This window comes from Crocodylus siamensis, chromosome 2 (genome assembly GCF_052110815.1).
Source record: "Crocodylus siamensis isolate JL-2025a chromosome 2, ASM5211081v1, whole genome shotgun sequence".
Lineage (NCBI taxonomy): Eukaryota > Metazoa > Chordata > Crocodylia > Crocodylidae > Crocodylus > Crocodylus siamensis.
This window is the reverse complement of record NC_143396.1, coordinates 115,391,950-115,407,079: the sequence shown is the minus strand read 5'-3', so window position 1 is coordinate 115,407,079 and position 15,130 is coordinate 115,391,950. Positions and strand designations below refer to the sequence as shown.

General features: G+C 47.9%; 1 protein-coding gene across 1 annotated transcript; it reads right to left on the bottom strand.

Moving 5' to 3' along the window:
* Positions 1–5,348: 5,348 nt before the first annotated feature.
* Positions 5,349–9,886, bottom strand: MAD2L1 (mitotic arrest deficient 2 like 1). The gene is made up of 5 exons (XM_090034732.1): positions 9,743–9,886; positions 9,379–9,525; positions 8,358–8,478; positions 7,531–7,634; positions 5,349–6,294 (listed from the first exon to the last, which is right to left on the bottom strand). The coding sequence occupies exons 1-5, from the start codon at positions 9,813–9,815 to the stop codon at positions 6,122–6,124; spliced, it is 618 nt and encodes a 205-aa protein (XP_089890858.1). The 5' UTR covers positions 9,816–9,886; the 3' UTR covers positions 5,349–6,121.
* Positions 9,887–15,130: the final 5,244 nt, after the last annotated feature.

The following is a 15,130-nucleotide window of genomic DNA, read 5'->3' as shown; positions in this document are numbered from 1 at the left end:
CCGCCCAAAGGGCAGGAAGTCAGCTGGGGTCATAGGATCCCAGCAAGATAAGCATCCAATTTGCTCTTGAAGGTGTTCAATGTAGGTGCTTGAACCACCTCCTCTGGCAGACTGTTCCAGACCTTGGGGACTCGGACAGTAAAGAAATTCTTCCTTATGTCCCGCCTGAAACAGTCTCGCAGTAGTTTACGGTCGTTCAACCTCATCATCCCTTGGAGTGCTTTGGTGAACAAACGTTCCCCCAGATACTGGTGATAAACTTATAGGTGGCCATCAGATCACCCCTGAGCCTACGCTTTTCCAGGCTAAAGAGCCCCATGGCTCTCAGCCTGTCGTCGTTAAGGTCTGCTTTCCTGACCTCTAATCATGTACGTGGCTCTTCTCTGGACTCTCTCAAGCTTCTCCACATCCTTTTTGAATTGTGAAGCCCAAAACTGGATGCAGTACTCCAGCTGCGGCCTCACCAGGGCCGAGTACGGGGGGAGAAGGACATCCTGGGATTTGCTTGAGAAGCATCTATGGATGCAAGCCAGCATTTTGGTCACTTTACTAGCCCCAGCATCACATTGCAAGCTCATGTTCATTTTATGGTCAATGATGACCCCCAAGTCTCTTTCTTCCGTAGTGCTAGCCAGTGTAGCACAGCCGAGCCTATAAGGATGCTGCAGGTTTTTCTTCCCAAGGTGGAGAACCTTGCATTTTTCGGTGTTAAATACCATCAGATTCTCATCCGCCCATTTGCTGAGCCTGTCCAGGTCAGCCTGGATCACCCGCCTGTCTTCTGGCGTGGATGCTTTGCTCCAGAGTTTGGTGTCGTCGTTGAATTTGGCCAGTCTGCTCCTGACTCCAATGTCCACATCATTAATGAAGATGTTGAACAATATGGCTCCAAGGACAGAGCCTTGGGGGACCCCACTGGTCACAGGGCACCATGATGAGTGACTTCCATCAATTACTACCCTCTGGGTCCGACCATGGAGCCAATTTCCCAGCCAGCAGATCATGGTGGACCCAAGGCCAGAATTGGCCAGTTTTGCCAAGAGGTGATCATGGGATACCAGATCGAAGGCTTTTTTGAAGTCAAGATATATGACATCAATCTCTTCTCCTTTGTTCAGGTGATAGGTCACCTGGTCGTAGAAGGAAATAAGATTGGTCAAGCAAGACCTACCCGCAACAAACCCATGCTGGCTATCCCTTAGGATGTTGGCCTCGGCCAGTCCATTAAGGATGGCCTCTTTAATAAACTTTTCTAAGATCTTCCCTGGGATAGAAGTCAGGCTGTTGGGTCTATAGCTAGCTGGACTCACTTTCCACCCTTTCTTGAAGATAGGCACCACATTGGCCTTCTTCCAGTCTTCGGGCACTACGCCAGAGCGCCAGGAGTTCTCAAAGATCCGTGCCAGGGGCTAGGCTATGATGCTTGCCAGCTCCTTGAGTATCCTGGGGTGTAGATTGTCAGGGCTGGCTGACTTGAAGATATCCAGCTTCTCAAAATGTTCCTTCACAAGGTCAGCATTAATGGAGGGCAGGGGATCTCCCTCACCTGGATCTCCCTGTCCTGTAGCAGGCATGGGTGTCCCATGGGACTGATGAAAGACCAACGCAAAGTACCCATTTAATAGGCTGGCTTTCTCCTGGGCATCAGTTGTCAGTTGCCCCATCCAGTTCAGCAGGGGTCCAATGTTGCCCTTGCTTTTTCTCCAGCTCCCCACATATCTGAAAAAGGACTTTTTATTGTCCTTGATGCTCGAAGCTAGTTGGAGTTTAGTTGCAGCCTTGGCTTTCCTGGTTTGTTCCCTATAGGGCCGGACCAGTGCAGAATAATACTCCTTGGAGGTGAATCCTGTCCTCCATCCTTTGTAGGCCTTTCTTTTTAGCCTCAGGAAGTCTGCTAGGTCTCTGGAGAGCTGGGGGGCTGCTGTGCCCTCTTGCTGCCTTTCCTCTGAGATGGAATAGACTTAGCTTGTGCATTGAGGAGCAACCACTCTTCTTGAACTCCCCTCTTCCTGGGGCCATGGTCCCCTAGGGCCTGACTGACCAACCTTCTGAGCTTGTCAAAGTCAGCTTTCCTGAAGTCAAGGACTTCCATGTTGCTGACTGACTTGCCAGCTTATGGCAGATGGTGAAGGTGATCAGTTCGTAGTCGCTATCACCCAGCTTCCCATCAATCACTAGGTCACTGATTAGGTCATCCCCAGTAGCCAGTACCAGGTCAAGCAGCGCTTTGCCTCGTTGGCCCATAGACTTCTTCAGTCAGGTCATCCATGCATGAGAGGAAGCTTTATGACGGCTCGGATTTTGCTGAGTGATCCTCCCACCAGATGTCCGGATAGTTGAAGTCACCCATGACAGCCATGGTCCTGGAGCATGCGGTCTCAGCCACTTCCCGGGCGAACTCCTGGTCAAGGTCAGGACTTTGGGTGGCAGGTCTGTAGTAGACTCCCACTGTTGTGTCCCCTGTGCCGTGTTCCCCACGGATTTTAACCCAGAGGGTCTCCAGTCGTCCACCTTATCACCAAGATCAGCTTGCAGGGACGCATAGCTTTCCTTAACATAGAGAACTACATCCCCGCCCCTTTTAGCTACATGATCTCTCCTGTACAGGGGACAGCCATCAATACCCATGGTCCAGTCATAAGTGGCGTGCCACCAGGTCTCCGTTATCCATACGATGTCATAATTATTTGCATTGAGCAGGAGGACAAGCTCCTCCTGCTTATTCCCCAAGCTCCTGGCATTTGTGTACAGGCAGGCAAGCATCCCCTTGGGGGATCTTGCCTTGCCCACAGATTGTACCAGGGCTGGGCTCCCTTAAGGGCCTTGGCCTGCTGGCTTTGCAACGGTTGCTCAGCAGGCCAGCAGTGGCAGTAGTCCCCCCCCCCCGTCACCCAACGGGCTTAGTTTAAAGCCCGGTGGAGCAGGTCAGCCAGTCTGGCTTAGAAGAGCCTCCTCCCCAGGGGACAGAGGTGGAGGCCATCCCTTCCCAGCAGCTCGCTGCCTCTCTTACCAAAGAGCAGGCTGTGGTCATGGAAGCCAAAGCCTTCCCGATGACACCAACGCTGCAGTCTTTGGTGGACTACGTGGATCCTCCTCTCCCTCCTCAGCCCATAGCCCGAGACTGGGAGGAACACCACCTCTGCCCCCAGACCCTTCAGCTCTGCTCCCAAATCCGTGTAGCGCCTCGTGACCTAGCTGGGAGCACTCCGAGCCATGTCATTAGTGCCCACATGAATAAGGAGCAGAGGATAGTGGTCTGTAGGCTGGAGGAGCTTAGGGATCTTCTCTGCAATGTCCTGGATGCAGGCCCCCAGGAAGCAGCAGACTTCCTGGACTAGGGTTGGGGTGGCAGATTGCCCCCTCAGTCCCTCTCAGGGTGGAGTATCCCACAAAAAACACCTTACATTTTGTCTTGGGGAGAGCGGGTGCAGTAGCTGCAGTTGAGCCCATGTTGCCTGTGGGAGCTGGCAACTCAGCAGTCTCTGCTGGAGCAGCAAGAGCTGCTGCTAAGCTCCAGTGGGGCAGGGGCTTTGGTGCGGCGGGCCTCAGGGTCCTTGACCACCTTGGTCCATGCACCTGACTGGACAGAGTGGGAGGTCTCGGAGTCCTCCTTTGTCCTGGAGGGAGACCGCGGTCTACCCTCCGGCTCCCGGGGAAGAAGGGCCTGGCAGTAGGAGTCAATTTCCTGCTCACAGTCCCTGATGGCATGCAGTATCTTGACTGTGGCCTGGAGCTCCTCCAGCTGGCGTGCCGGAGACCCCAAAAGGGAGCAGACCCCACATGGGGAGATGGCCATGCTCCCGGCTGCCAGAGCCTGAAAAAGGGACAGGCAGCCCGTGCAGCCAAGAGCCAGGGGCTCCGTCTGCGTGGAACCGGGAACCATGGGCTCTGTCTGGGTGGCCGTCTCTGAGGTGCCGGGGGGTGGAGGGCCGCAGAGCCCAAGGGGACCCTTGGGGTGCGACGCGGGCCCACCGGTGTCATGCCTCTGGTAGGTTGGCTATGGCTGGGATTGTCTACCCTGGGGGGTTTGCAGGCAGGGTCTCAGGCCCTCCCGCACATCCTTCTGCACGAACTCTGTGCTAACTCACGCACCAGCAGACAAGCGTGCCTGTTTGCAAGGGGAAGCAGCGTGACCACGTAGGCGAGCTCCCCAGGGTAATTGTCTCTGATATGTCCTCCATAGGAGGTCTATATTGAGCGGATTCTCTTTGGTATTGGGTGGTGGAACCGGAGCGTGCTCCATCCACTCCATGCATTGACCTGGTATTGCAGTGCTTCCAGGACCGGTGCAAAAAAAAAAAGTTTGCACAGCCTGGTTGCGTGGCTCCCTGGGGGGGTGGGCGAAGTAGGGGCCTGGGCGAAGCTTGACCCGTCCTGGCTCCACTCAGCTGCCTCCTCCCACTCAGTGGAGGGGCTAACCCCCTCCCCCCACGGGCCCCGCTTGGTTCCGGCTATGCTGGGGGTCAGTGGGGCGCTCCACAGCTGCTGGGGGTGGTCTCTGGGGGGCTTTGGGGGAGCGGCAGGCTTTCACCTGCGCATCTCTCACCACTCCAGAGCCTAACTGGGGCTTTTTTTGCTGTTGGCGGGCCCTTTTAAACTGCGTGCATGCTCAGTGGGCCCGCTGTTGGGGAAAGCTGCTCGGGCAAAGCGGGGGCCTGCCCTACTGGAGAGGGACTGGTGCCCCCTCCTACCTCTCTCTCTCCCTGGGGGGCTCAGCCAAGTAGGGGCCTGGGCTTGGCTTGACCCGGCCCAGCACCACTCAGCCACCTCCTTCCACTCAGTGAGGGGTTAACCCCCTCCCACCACAGGCCATGCTTGCCTCCAGCTGTGCTGGGTATGGGTGGGGGGGGCGGGGGCTCTGCAGCTGCTGGGGGGTCTCTGGAGGGCTTCGGGGGAGCAGAGGCATGGCCGGCTTTCACCCACACTTCTCTTGCCACTCCGGAGCCTAACTGGGGCTTTACTAGTTTTGCTTCCATGTATTCCAGTTACCATGATTTACAACTTTAAAGGCTGGCCCGCAGCCTGCTGAGAACCTATACAAAAGAAAGTGGTTAACCACACTCCTAGAGTATCAGGCTCAAACAGTTTTCTGTGTGATCTGGTGCATTGATCCTGGAAGCAGGATCACTGCAGGATTGAAGATCTTATGTTATACAATCTTCAATTAACTCCTCCTCCACAGCCTGTCCTCCACACCTGTTCTTGTTACAATTCTATAAGATAGAAGCCATTTAGTACTTACTAACCCTTTTTGATGACAAAGCTTGATCTGCATTTAGATTTAAGTAACTGAAGCATCAGGAAAGACAAGCACTTCCCACACACTGCACAAAAACTAGGTACAAATATTTACATTACAAACTCAAAGCTTTATTTTATAAAACATGAATACAAACATATAAAAGACATTTGACAGACACTGAGGAATTAAAGAGCAATTATTACCCCAAATCATTGCATAGGTTAGAGAACAATGATTACTCTCTCAGAGCTTTCTATGGTAGGAGGATCAACTGGACAGTTTTACCAAGAACAGAGAGACAGGAACAGCAAGAACTTTACAAAAGATGTTTACAAGGTATGTATCCCAGGCCATCTCTGATAGTATCAGTATTTGCAATCATTTGCCAGAAACACTTTCCACCCCCCATAGGCAAGTAAGAATGAATTTTCAGAAATCTATTAGAAGTGTATGTTTCATTTACTACAACATGCTACTGAAGATTGCTGTCAGTCAGATGCCACTTCTTTTTAAAATGAAGTGAATCATAATATACTGAAGACAGTTTAGAGGGGCTAAGTTGATACCGCTCTGGGCAGTCTAACATATACTGAACAGTGTGCACCAAAATTAAATAAGAATTTCATGTGACTAGTAATTGTTAGTAATATGATAAGAATATTATATTACTAATAATTACTACATTATTAAATCCTCTAACCCGTTCCAAGGTTTGACAAGTATGACACCAGCACAGTATTAACATGAATAAACAACTGCTTTGTGCTGTTATTCTAATTCCAAACTGAGATACAAAATATAGAAACCCTATTAAGGATGCAGTTACCGTTCATATTGGCAGCTTTTAAAGACCTTTTATAGACATCAACATTTCCCTAATTAAGGAAAGGAATCCTTTTTGTAGGCCACAATGCTATTTACTTTGTGGATAGTGGTAGTGAAGGAACGAAGACGCACCTCTTCTGAGTTGGCAATAAATTGTGGTCCTGATTCTTCCCATTTTTCTGGTACTACCAAATCTTTATCTGTGTAAATCAGTAAATCAAAGGCACCTGTAGGTAAAAGGTAAGCAGTGAATGGTTATGTATATTTCAAACAGACTGTTAATTTGTACAAGATCTATTCTAACTTGTGAGAAGGGCTGCTTTCCAAAAACTTCCCCTAAACCCTACTTCACCATGTCCCACTCCATCAAGCTAAAAATAAAACAGCATGAACTGTTTAATCTCAACTTCCCCTCGTATCCGTAACCATTTTGATCTTTTGTTTATCCTGAGGACCAACAGCCTGATATAAGAAGTCTTCAAAAAGGAGCTAAGCCTTCAAATTTTTTTTTTAAAGGTAGGAAGACTCTTAGCAGTTGAGAAAAATGGATTCCTTGTGCAATAGTTACTATAGTGCACACAGTAGCAGGTTTGAAGTATTTATTTAAAAAAAACAACTCTGTTTTACTCTGTATACAAGTCATATCAATGTTAAACTATGTAGGGCCGATTTGCTTAACTTTTTTGCTATGGTGAGACCAGTTATTTTTCAGTTACCTTTTGCAAAGGGTAGGTTGAAGTAACTCAACCCTAAGGCAGACTGCTACTTGCAACCCTGCCATCCCCAACACTGAATGTCCCCGAATATCACTGGCCCAGTGCTGCCCACCAGGTTTGGGAAATCTTATGCCCTCTTATTGTGCCCTCCCTTGCCACTACACACTCCCAATCCCCAGATAAATGTGGATCTGGCAGCAAGCTTGCAGTAGGATGGTGCAGACTAAGGGACTTCTGGTACTTTGTTCAGTGTGTGCCCCTGAATATTTTTTTTTAAATAATGCTGCCAATTCCCACCCCATGAACCTGATTGGGCTGGATCTGGCCCACAGACCATTGGTTGCCAGCCACAGCAATAAGCAACTATGCTTAAAATGTTTTTAAAGTAGTTCAGAATTACATTCCACCCTCTTTGAAAACTCATTTTACTAGAAACAGGTTTATAAATATCTCACTTAATAAGTCTGTCTTCTACTAAAATGATTCTAAGATCCCCAAAACGTAACCGCACATGTAAAATACTGGAAGTTTAAAACATTTAAACATGTATCCATCCTGTACACAGTTGAAGAAGAAAGAACTCTACTCAAGTGATTTTTTTTTAAATATCCTTGGCTTCAAAAAGCAGGAGTACTTAGTATTTAAATCTATATATAGTATATTATTCAGATTGGAGGCTGGCAATCTCATGTCAGGGATGAGTTGTTCACTCTGGCCTGAGTAAATACAAAAATTCAGACTACTCACAAGAGGTTTCCAATAAAGGCAGAAAAGTTACAGTGGCAGTTATCTGTCTGATAACTGATCGAATTTCATCCTGAATAGCTTTCTGAGACTTATCCCTTGGTGCACTACAAGAGAAACAAGAAGTTCTTTTAACAGAGAAGAAAGCAGGCTTTTGTTATAAATGGAAAGTTTCTCCAAATACAGTTTTATCTTTAGCGTAAGTTGTGAAACAGTTTCTGTTTCAAAAACTGGAAGTCTCAATGGGATAAACAGTGTAACAAAACAGTCTGGATGATCAGGATTTGAAAATTCAGTCAAAGTCTTTTTTAAATTTTAGTACTGCTCTGTGTGGTGTTATACAGTGTTTGTAGTTTTAAGCCCTGCTCTGAATCTCCCTGCAATTTTGAGTTAATATGATAATGTTCCTAGCAAAGCAACTAATATCAAATAGAAGAAGCATGATGTAAGCAGAGGAGCAGTTAAATGTATTAATAATTTTATAATACTGAAAAAGGTTCCCAACACAAAAATCAACAGAAAATTCCATTGTTAGTGGCTTGCACTGCAGGTATGAATTACACATGCATCCATGATCAAATTGTTTCATTTGGTTTAAAACATATAGAATATTTACTAGTGAAGTATAATTACCTTCAGATACATGTTTCCCCACCACCCAGATGCTTTAAGAAATTGACACAGACATCTTGAAACAAAAGTGCAAAGAAAATGCATTCACTCTGGCACTTCAATATATGAAGGAAGGAGCTCACTCCTGCATTAGTTGTCTGTCAGAGGGGCCAGCAGGAAGGGCCAAGCTTTGTAATGGTGCAGTTCATTATATTTACCTCTCATCTTTTGCAGTTTTGTCACACTCTATGTCAAACTGCCACCGCTCGAGGACCTCGTTGCTTTCAATACTAGAGATGACCACCACCAGGCGCTGTACTGAACACTTGTACAGCCAGTCTGGAAATAGGAGAAAAAGCTATCAGAAAAAGAGACCCTCTAAGCCAGCAAAAGCCAGTGCTTAAGTAGATGAGACTTTATCAGCCCTGAATTAATACTTGGGCAGTTTACAAAGCAAAATACTGATACTGAGAAGCCTCAATTTAAAATTAACTCAGCAGCTAATTGAAAAGGCGGAGTAAGAAAGGTAAGTGTCAGTGAGGGAGAAGGTCAAACTTAAAGGGCAGGATGAACAGGGTTTTTAAACCCAGATTTAGGCTGCTCCTAACTGATGCGAGTCAAAACCAGGAAAAAGAGCAACTGTGTAAAAACAGACCTTGCGTTTATCCCATTCTGATGGTCCTGCATCAAACCAGACACAGGGCAGCCCTTACCCAGGCAGCTTGACTGGCAAGTCATTGGAGCTGCCCTGGGATTGCAGATGGGGGGATTTGAACATTGTGGCTCCCAGCAAACCCTACAAAGGTGCATTAAATGCCTGTTTCAACTGGGGCTAACCAGCCCCGGATTAAACCTGTTATCCGTTTTCAGCCCGTCGAATCCTGGGCTAACCAAGGAGAAACCCGACCTCTTGTTTTTAGCCATGGCTCCTCCCGTGACTCACTCCAAACTCCTGAACGGATGCAAATCCTGCTCCTGCTATGGGGGCATTTCAATCTTGCCTGTCTCGCTGGTGCAACACAGGCGAGAAACATCAGCTCCTTCACCCCGGGCACCTTCTCAAAGCTCATCTTCGCAGCACCCAAGCTTGGGCAGCAAACCATACTCACAACTGTTCAGTGAGCTGAGGTTGCAAAGGTGAGCCGGGAACAAGGGCCCACCGGGAGAGATGGCAGCAAAGCTCAGCCCAGCCCCGCCCGGAGTCTACTCCCTGTTCTTTGCCCCACCCCACACACACACCTTTGAGCTGGTCCACGACGCTGCACAGGTAGCGCTGCAGCTCGGGGTCGGCAGTGACGAGCAGCGTGAGGCCGTACTGCTGAGCACGGGTGAAGGTCTCGGGCGGGTAGATGCCGCGCTGGTACAGGATGCTGTTGATGCCGTAGGCTGCCGCGCATACGCCGGGGGAGACAAGAGGGGGGACAGGTGAGCAGGTGACCGAGCCCCTCTCCCCCTACTGCGCAGACGCGGCCTGGCTCTGTCCCTCCCCCGCCCCACGAGATCGAACATGGCGGCGGGGGGACACCGGAATGTCCTGATGCCCCCTCGCCCCCGCGCGGGCAGTGACGCCCGCTCTTCCCTCCCGGCCCCGGGGACTCCTCACAGAAAAACTCGGCGACGATGTCGGCGCTGCCCCGCAGGGTGATCCCCTGCTCCCGACTCTGCTGCTTGGCCATGGGCGTGCGTCCCCGCCACCCGCTTCAAATTGAGCCCCGCCCCCAAGACGCTGCACTCACGCATGCGCACACGCTCGCCAAGCCGCCGCCGCTCACTTATGCCTTTCTCCTCAGCGCATGCGCAGGGTTTTCTGCCTCACTGCGCATGCGGGACAAGTTCACCTGCCCTTCTGTGGGATTGGGCGGGACGAGCCGGCTGAGTGCCCTTCCGTTGGCCGGCGGGGTCGCCCTTGAGGGCTCGGTACTCAGCGGGGTGGCTAGCTTGGGGTTGTCAGAGGGAGCGTGCCTGGAAGTGGTAAGGCTAGGGTCTTATCCTGGCAATAATGGGGGACGGTGTGCATGCACATGCTATAAAGTATGTGCGTGTTTAGCAACAAGAGTGCTCTCTCCGTGTATGCGTTTCTTGAACCTTTACTTTGTTCTTGCCTGACTCTTTCCTTGCTCCTGTTTGCTCCTCCCTGATCCCAGCTATGCCATGGTTTCTGCCCCTGCTGTGTTTCCTTTCTGCTCTGGTCTACCGTCTGCCCTGGCCACTTTACTGCCTTAACCCTTGGCCCCAGGCCTTCAACTGCAAGAGATACTCGGGGTGACTCCAATCTGCCTATAGTAACTTGCTAAGTGACTGCCCCTGGCTCCACTGATCCTGGCAAACATGACACCAAAAGACCAGGGTTCCTTGCCAGTGGCAAAGCACAGGGCTTTTTGAGGAGAAACTTCAAATCGGAGAGTATAAGAACATAAAGTGGCCAGACAATGGAGAAGGTGTATATCACTTATATTTGATAGACTGCTCTGACCTCTCCTTTCACAGTATATGATGAAGTGTGCTCCGTCTCATGAAAGCTTATGCATCTCTGATTTAATTAGTTTATAAGGTGCATGGCTACCTTGCCTTCCATTTAAGAGACCACCAAAGGGTAGGTAGGATGCCACAACAAGCTCAACAAGAAAATACGGTTATGGAGGAACAGATTTGTTAAAGCCTTGAATGAGGCGAGCCATAGTTTCTATCCTACACAATAGCAAATAAAGAACCATTGAGTAAACTGAAAGAAATATCCTCTAATATAATTTATAATTACGAAAGATAAGTCCAATGACTCCAAGTCAATATACTAAAATTCCTTTGAATGTGTGTGTGTGTGCCGGGGTGGGGGAGGGAATAAGTGTTCTTTTCTTCAAGGGATTTTTCTGAAGTGGTTAGAATACACTTACTTTGTTTCTGTTTTGTACTTGGCCTTCAAATAATTGAACTAGATCACCCTTAATAAAATCATTTTTAAGACAAGGGTATTTTTAAAACTTACTTTTTACTTTGGAATGCAGTTATGGCTTATGAATTTATAGTTGAGTCTGCTTAACTAGGCTCACTGGAGTACTCTTCCTCAAATCAAGAGATAACATCCATGAATCTGAAGCTGCAGAGCATTTTTTCATTTAGTTTTTATTCTGGCAAAAAATCCCATTTCCATTATTGATACAACTTTTGCAACTAGAAACTGCTAATAAGACATTAAAGGCATGTGCATTATGATTATTATAAATGGGGGTAGAGGCATGTGTTCTTTCTAACTAGGTCTTTGGTACGACAGGAAGGTATGATAGCCTTTCATACTGCTTGTGTTAGTGAAGGATATAAAAACCTAAAGTTCAGGCATTCAGTAGAAGAAAGTCTTGCTTTCTTAAATACAGCAGAATGAAATACATGCCACTTTCAACCTACAGTCATTCTGAAGGGATTGTTCACTTTTCTTGACTAAGTTCCCTTCTAATTTTAGGTGCTATAGGAAACTTCTCCTTAGGAGCATAATTTTGCTTGCTCCTTCCTTTTTAATATAAGGGTGTTGGGCACGTATCTTTTTGAGTTTCTTTATGCCTTTCATGAGTAGGCTCCTTGGTTTTTCATACATTTGTATGACTGCATACTGTTAACAATTGTCCATTCTGTGTTACATTTATTACAATTAATATTTCTACAAAATAATTATGTCCACATTTTGATATTTGGAAACTGGTACATATCAAAACTGCCACTGACCAAAAAATATAGGATCAGTTAGTCATCTGATCAGCAGAAGTTTACCAATAAAAATATGTCAAGCACATGTCTGCATCTGTGCAAAATCCAATATTTCAAATGCTATTTTCTATTGTGTGATGCATCAAATATACAGTATTTTCATTTAAAAACTCAATATGTACATATTTCTTTCTAGAATGTAAAACAGCAATAGCTACAGCCAACTTTTGAGTTTTGATATAACCAGTTAAGAGTTTGAGGATACACCATACAAAGTTCTCTAGGAAAGGAATATATTGAGCAGCCATATACTTTATGATTAACTGTGTGAAGCAGAATTTCACATAGTTGGGTTTCTTTAAATCATCGCTCTTACAAATGCACATCTGCTGTGTGACGTCCTGATGCAGTAAGTTACCTTGGATCTATTTGACCACAAGAAGTCTAACCCCTCAGTTAGAGCAAAATTACAGAGATTTTGAGATAAGATATCATGTCATATAAGCTTAGCAATTCATCTCACAGCGATTAGTATGGGAGGTCCTAGAGGCACATAATTACCAGAGGTATCCAAACTTCACCAAGTGGCATTCAGTGTCTAACACATATGGAAGAGGTTCGCAACCTTTTTAGATTCAAGGCACCCCTCAGAAAATGTCACCTCTAAGCTTTCATTTAGTTTTTCACTGTAGAAAAATATTAGAGCAAAGAACTCAGAAAAACCACAACTGGTCAAAAAGATTTTATATTTGAAGAGATTCCTATTTGAAATCGCTGGGTTTAGTTTGTGAATCGTGTATTTGCACATGGAACAGCGCTAATATCATTCAGCATTCCATGGCACCCTTAGAAAGATCTCATAGAATCCCAGTTGAGAACCACTGCCATAGCATTTTTCATAGAGTTCCTCTATGCCTGGTCCCTTAGCCATTAACACTATTTCCGTGTGTGGATGTGCTTCTTTCCCCAAACCATCAATTTACCTTGCATTACAGTATATTTTAGCTCAATAAATCTATCTTTTATTTGACATGTCAGCTTCTAATTTAAATTTAGGATAAATAAGAACATGTAATCTAATTTTTCCCTTCATTTTGCAAAGTTTTCCTATTTTTTTATTTTTCTTAATACTTAAAAAAAAGTAGGACTGGATGGGACCTTGACAAGTCCTTTAGTCTAGGGCTCTCTAACTTCTATGTGGCTGTGGGCCACACATCTCCTATGCCCCATGCTGCACATTTCCATGTGGGTATACATCACCATGGGTGCCTCCCTCTCTGAATCATGTCAGCACTCCCAAACCTTACACACTGTGTCACGTGCTCCCCTGCCATGCCATGTGCCTTCCCACCAGTGCACCTTTTATGACCAGGTCACACACTGCCTTGACACAGGCGCGGAAGCCGATGTCATCTACCTGGATTTTAGGAGGGCCTTCGACACAGTTTCATATCCTTTTCTCATAGGGAAGCTAACGGGCTGTGGAGTAGATCACTCAGGTGGGTGGCTAACTGGCTTAGGGACTGTACCCAGAGAGTGGTGGTTGATGGGTCATTTTCAACCTGGAAGGAGGTAGGCAGTGGGGTCCCACAGGGTTCGGTCCTTGGGCTGGTATTATTTAATATCTTCATCAGTGATTTGGATGAGGGTGTGTTGAGCACCCTCTCCAAGTTTGCAGATGATACCAAATTATGGGGTAAAGTTAATATACCAGAGGGCAGGGAGCAGTTACAGGCTGACCCAGACAGGTTAGATCAATGGGCGGAACGTACTAGGATGCAGTTCAACAAAGATAAATGTACGGTACTCCACCTAGGAAGGAGGAATCCCCAGCACACCTACAGGTTGGGGGATGTCCTCCTCAGCTGCACAGAGGCTGAGAGAGATCTTGGAGTCATAGCTGAGTCCAAGATGAACATGAGCCGGCAGTGCAATGAGGCCATCAACAAAGCCAATCACACATTGTTGTGTATTAGCAGGTGCATGACCAACAGATCGAAGGAGGTGATGCTTCTCCTCTATGCAGCACTGGTCAGGCCACAGTTGGAATACTGTGTCCAGTTTTGGGCACTGCACTTCAAGAGGGACACGGAGGATCTGGAAAGGGTTCAGAGGAGAGCCACCTGCATGATTAGTGGTCTCTGTGAAAGACCCTATGAGAAGAGATCTGGATCTCTTCAGCCTATACAAAAGATGGCTGAGGGGTGACCCTGTGGCCGCCTATACATTTATCAGGGGGGGACAACAGGGAATTGGGGATGTGCTGTTTACCAGAGCACCTCAGGGAGTAACTAGGAATGATGGATGCAAACTAGTGGAGAGTAGATTTAGATTAGACACTAGGAAGAATTTTTTTACAATAAGGGTGGCCAGAAATTGGAACGGGCTTCCAAGAGTGGTGGTGCTATCAAATAACTTGGAGGTCTTCAGGAGGAGGCTTGATAATCACCTGGCTGGGGTTGTCTGACCTTGATCCTGTTTCCTGCCGGGGTAGGGGGTTGGACACAATGATCCACTGGATCCCTTCAGACTCTATGAATCTATGAATCCATACTGATTCTCCCATACTCTGTGAGATCTCCAGGTCCTCAGCTGTAGGGGTCCTCAGCCCCACAGGTCCCATTGTTCCCACTAGGGATAGGCAGAAGAAGCTGAAGCTCTGGTCAAAGTGGCAGTAGCTAGAGCAGTGGAAGGGAGTGGTGCCTGGAGCAGGAGCCTAGAGGGAACAGGAGGTGAAGCATAGGTGGCGGAAGACTGGGCTAACGGCTTAACCTCCAAAATGCGGAGCAGCAGGTAGGGCTGCAAGGCAGCCCTGCTGTGAGCTCCAGGCAGCTGCAGACAGGGTATGGACTGTGGAGGAGTGCACACACAGCCAGGATTGCAACCTGGTGTGTGGATCATTGGCTGCCTAGCATGGCAGGCAAATACCAGTGTACTCTGTTAAGGGAAAGGGGCTGGGGGTATGTGTGTGTTCAGATTGAGGCCTCCGTGGTGAGGAAGGGAGTGGGCCACAGGCAGGGGCTTGGGTCAGTGGGGCCCAGGTGGCTTGTCCAGGGGTGAGGGGGGGATCCTGCTGCTGTGTGCACCCGAGTGGTGGCCCAGGAGGCACATGCTCCCCGATCTGTTGGCAGGGCGAAGGTGGCTGCTGCTGCACTCTGGGCTTTGCATGCCACTGCGGCTGCCCCAGGAGTGGCATGACGCCACGTGCCTGCCACTGCTCTCCTGGCAGTGGGATGCACGTGGCATTGCGCTGCTCCTGGGGCAGCTGGAGTGGCTTGCAAAACCTAGCGCACAG

Bases quoted from the DNA above. Each gene is read 5' to 3' on its own strand.
- MAD2L1 (XM_090034732.1), bottom strand. From the start codon at position 9,815: ATGGCCAAGCAGCAGAGTCGGGAGCAGGGGATCACCCTGCGGGGCAGC. The intron at 9,526-9,742 runs GTGAGGAGTCCC...TATGCGCGGCAG, and splicing joins CATCGTCGCCGAGTTTTTCT to CCTACGGCATCAACAGCATC. The intron at 6,295-7,530 runs GTGAGTAGTCTG...TTTTACCTACAG, and splicing joins GCCTTTATTGGAAACCTCTT to GTGCCTTTGATTTACTGATT.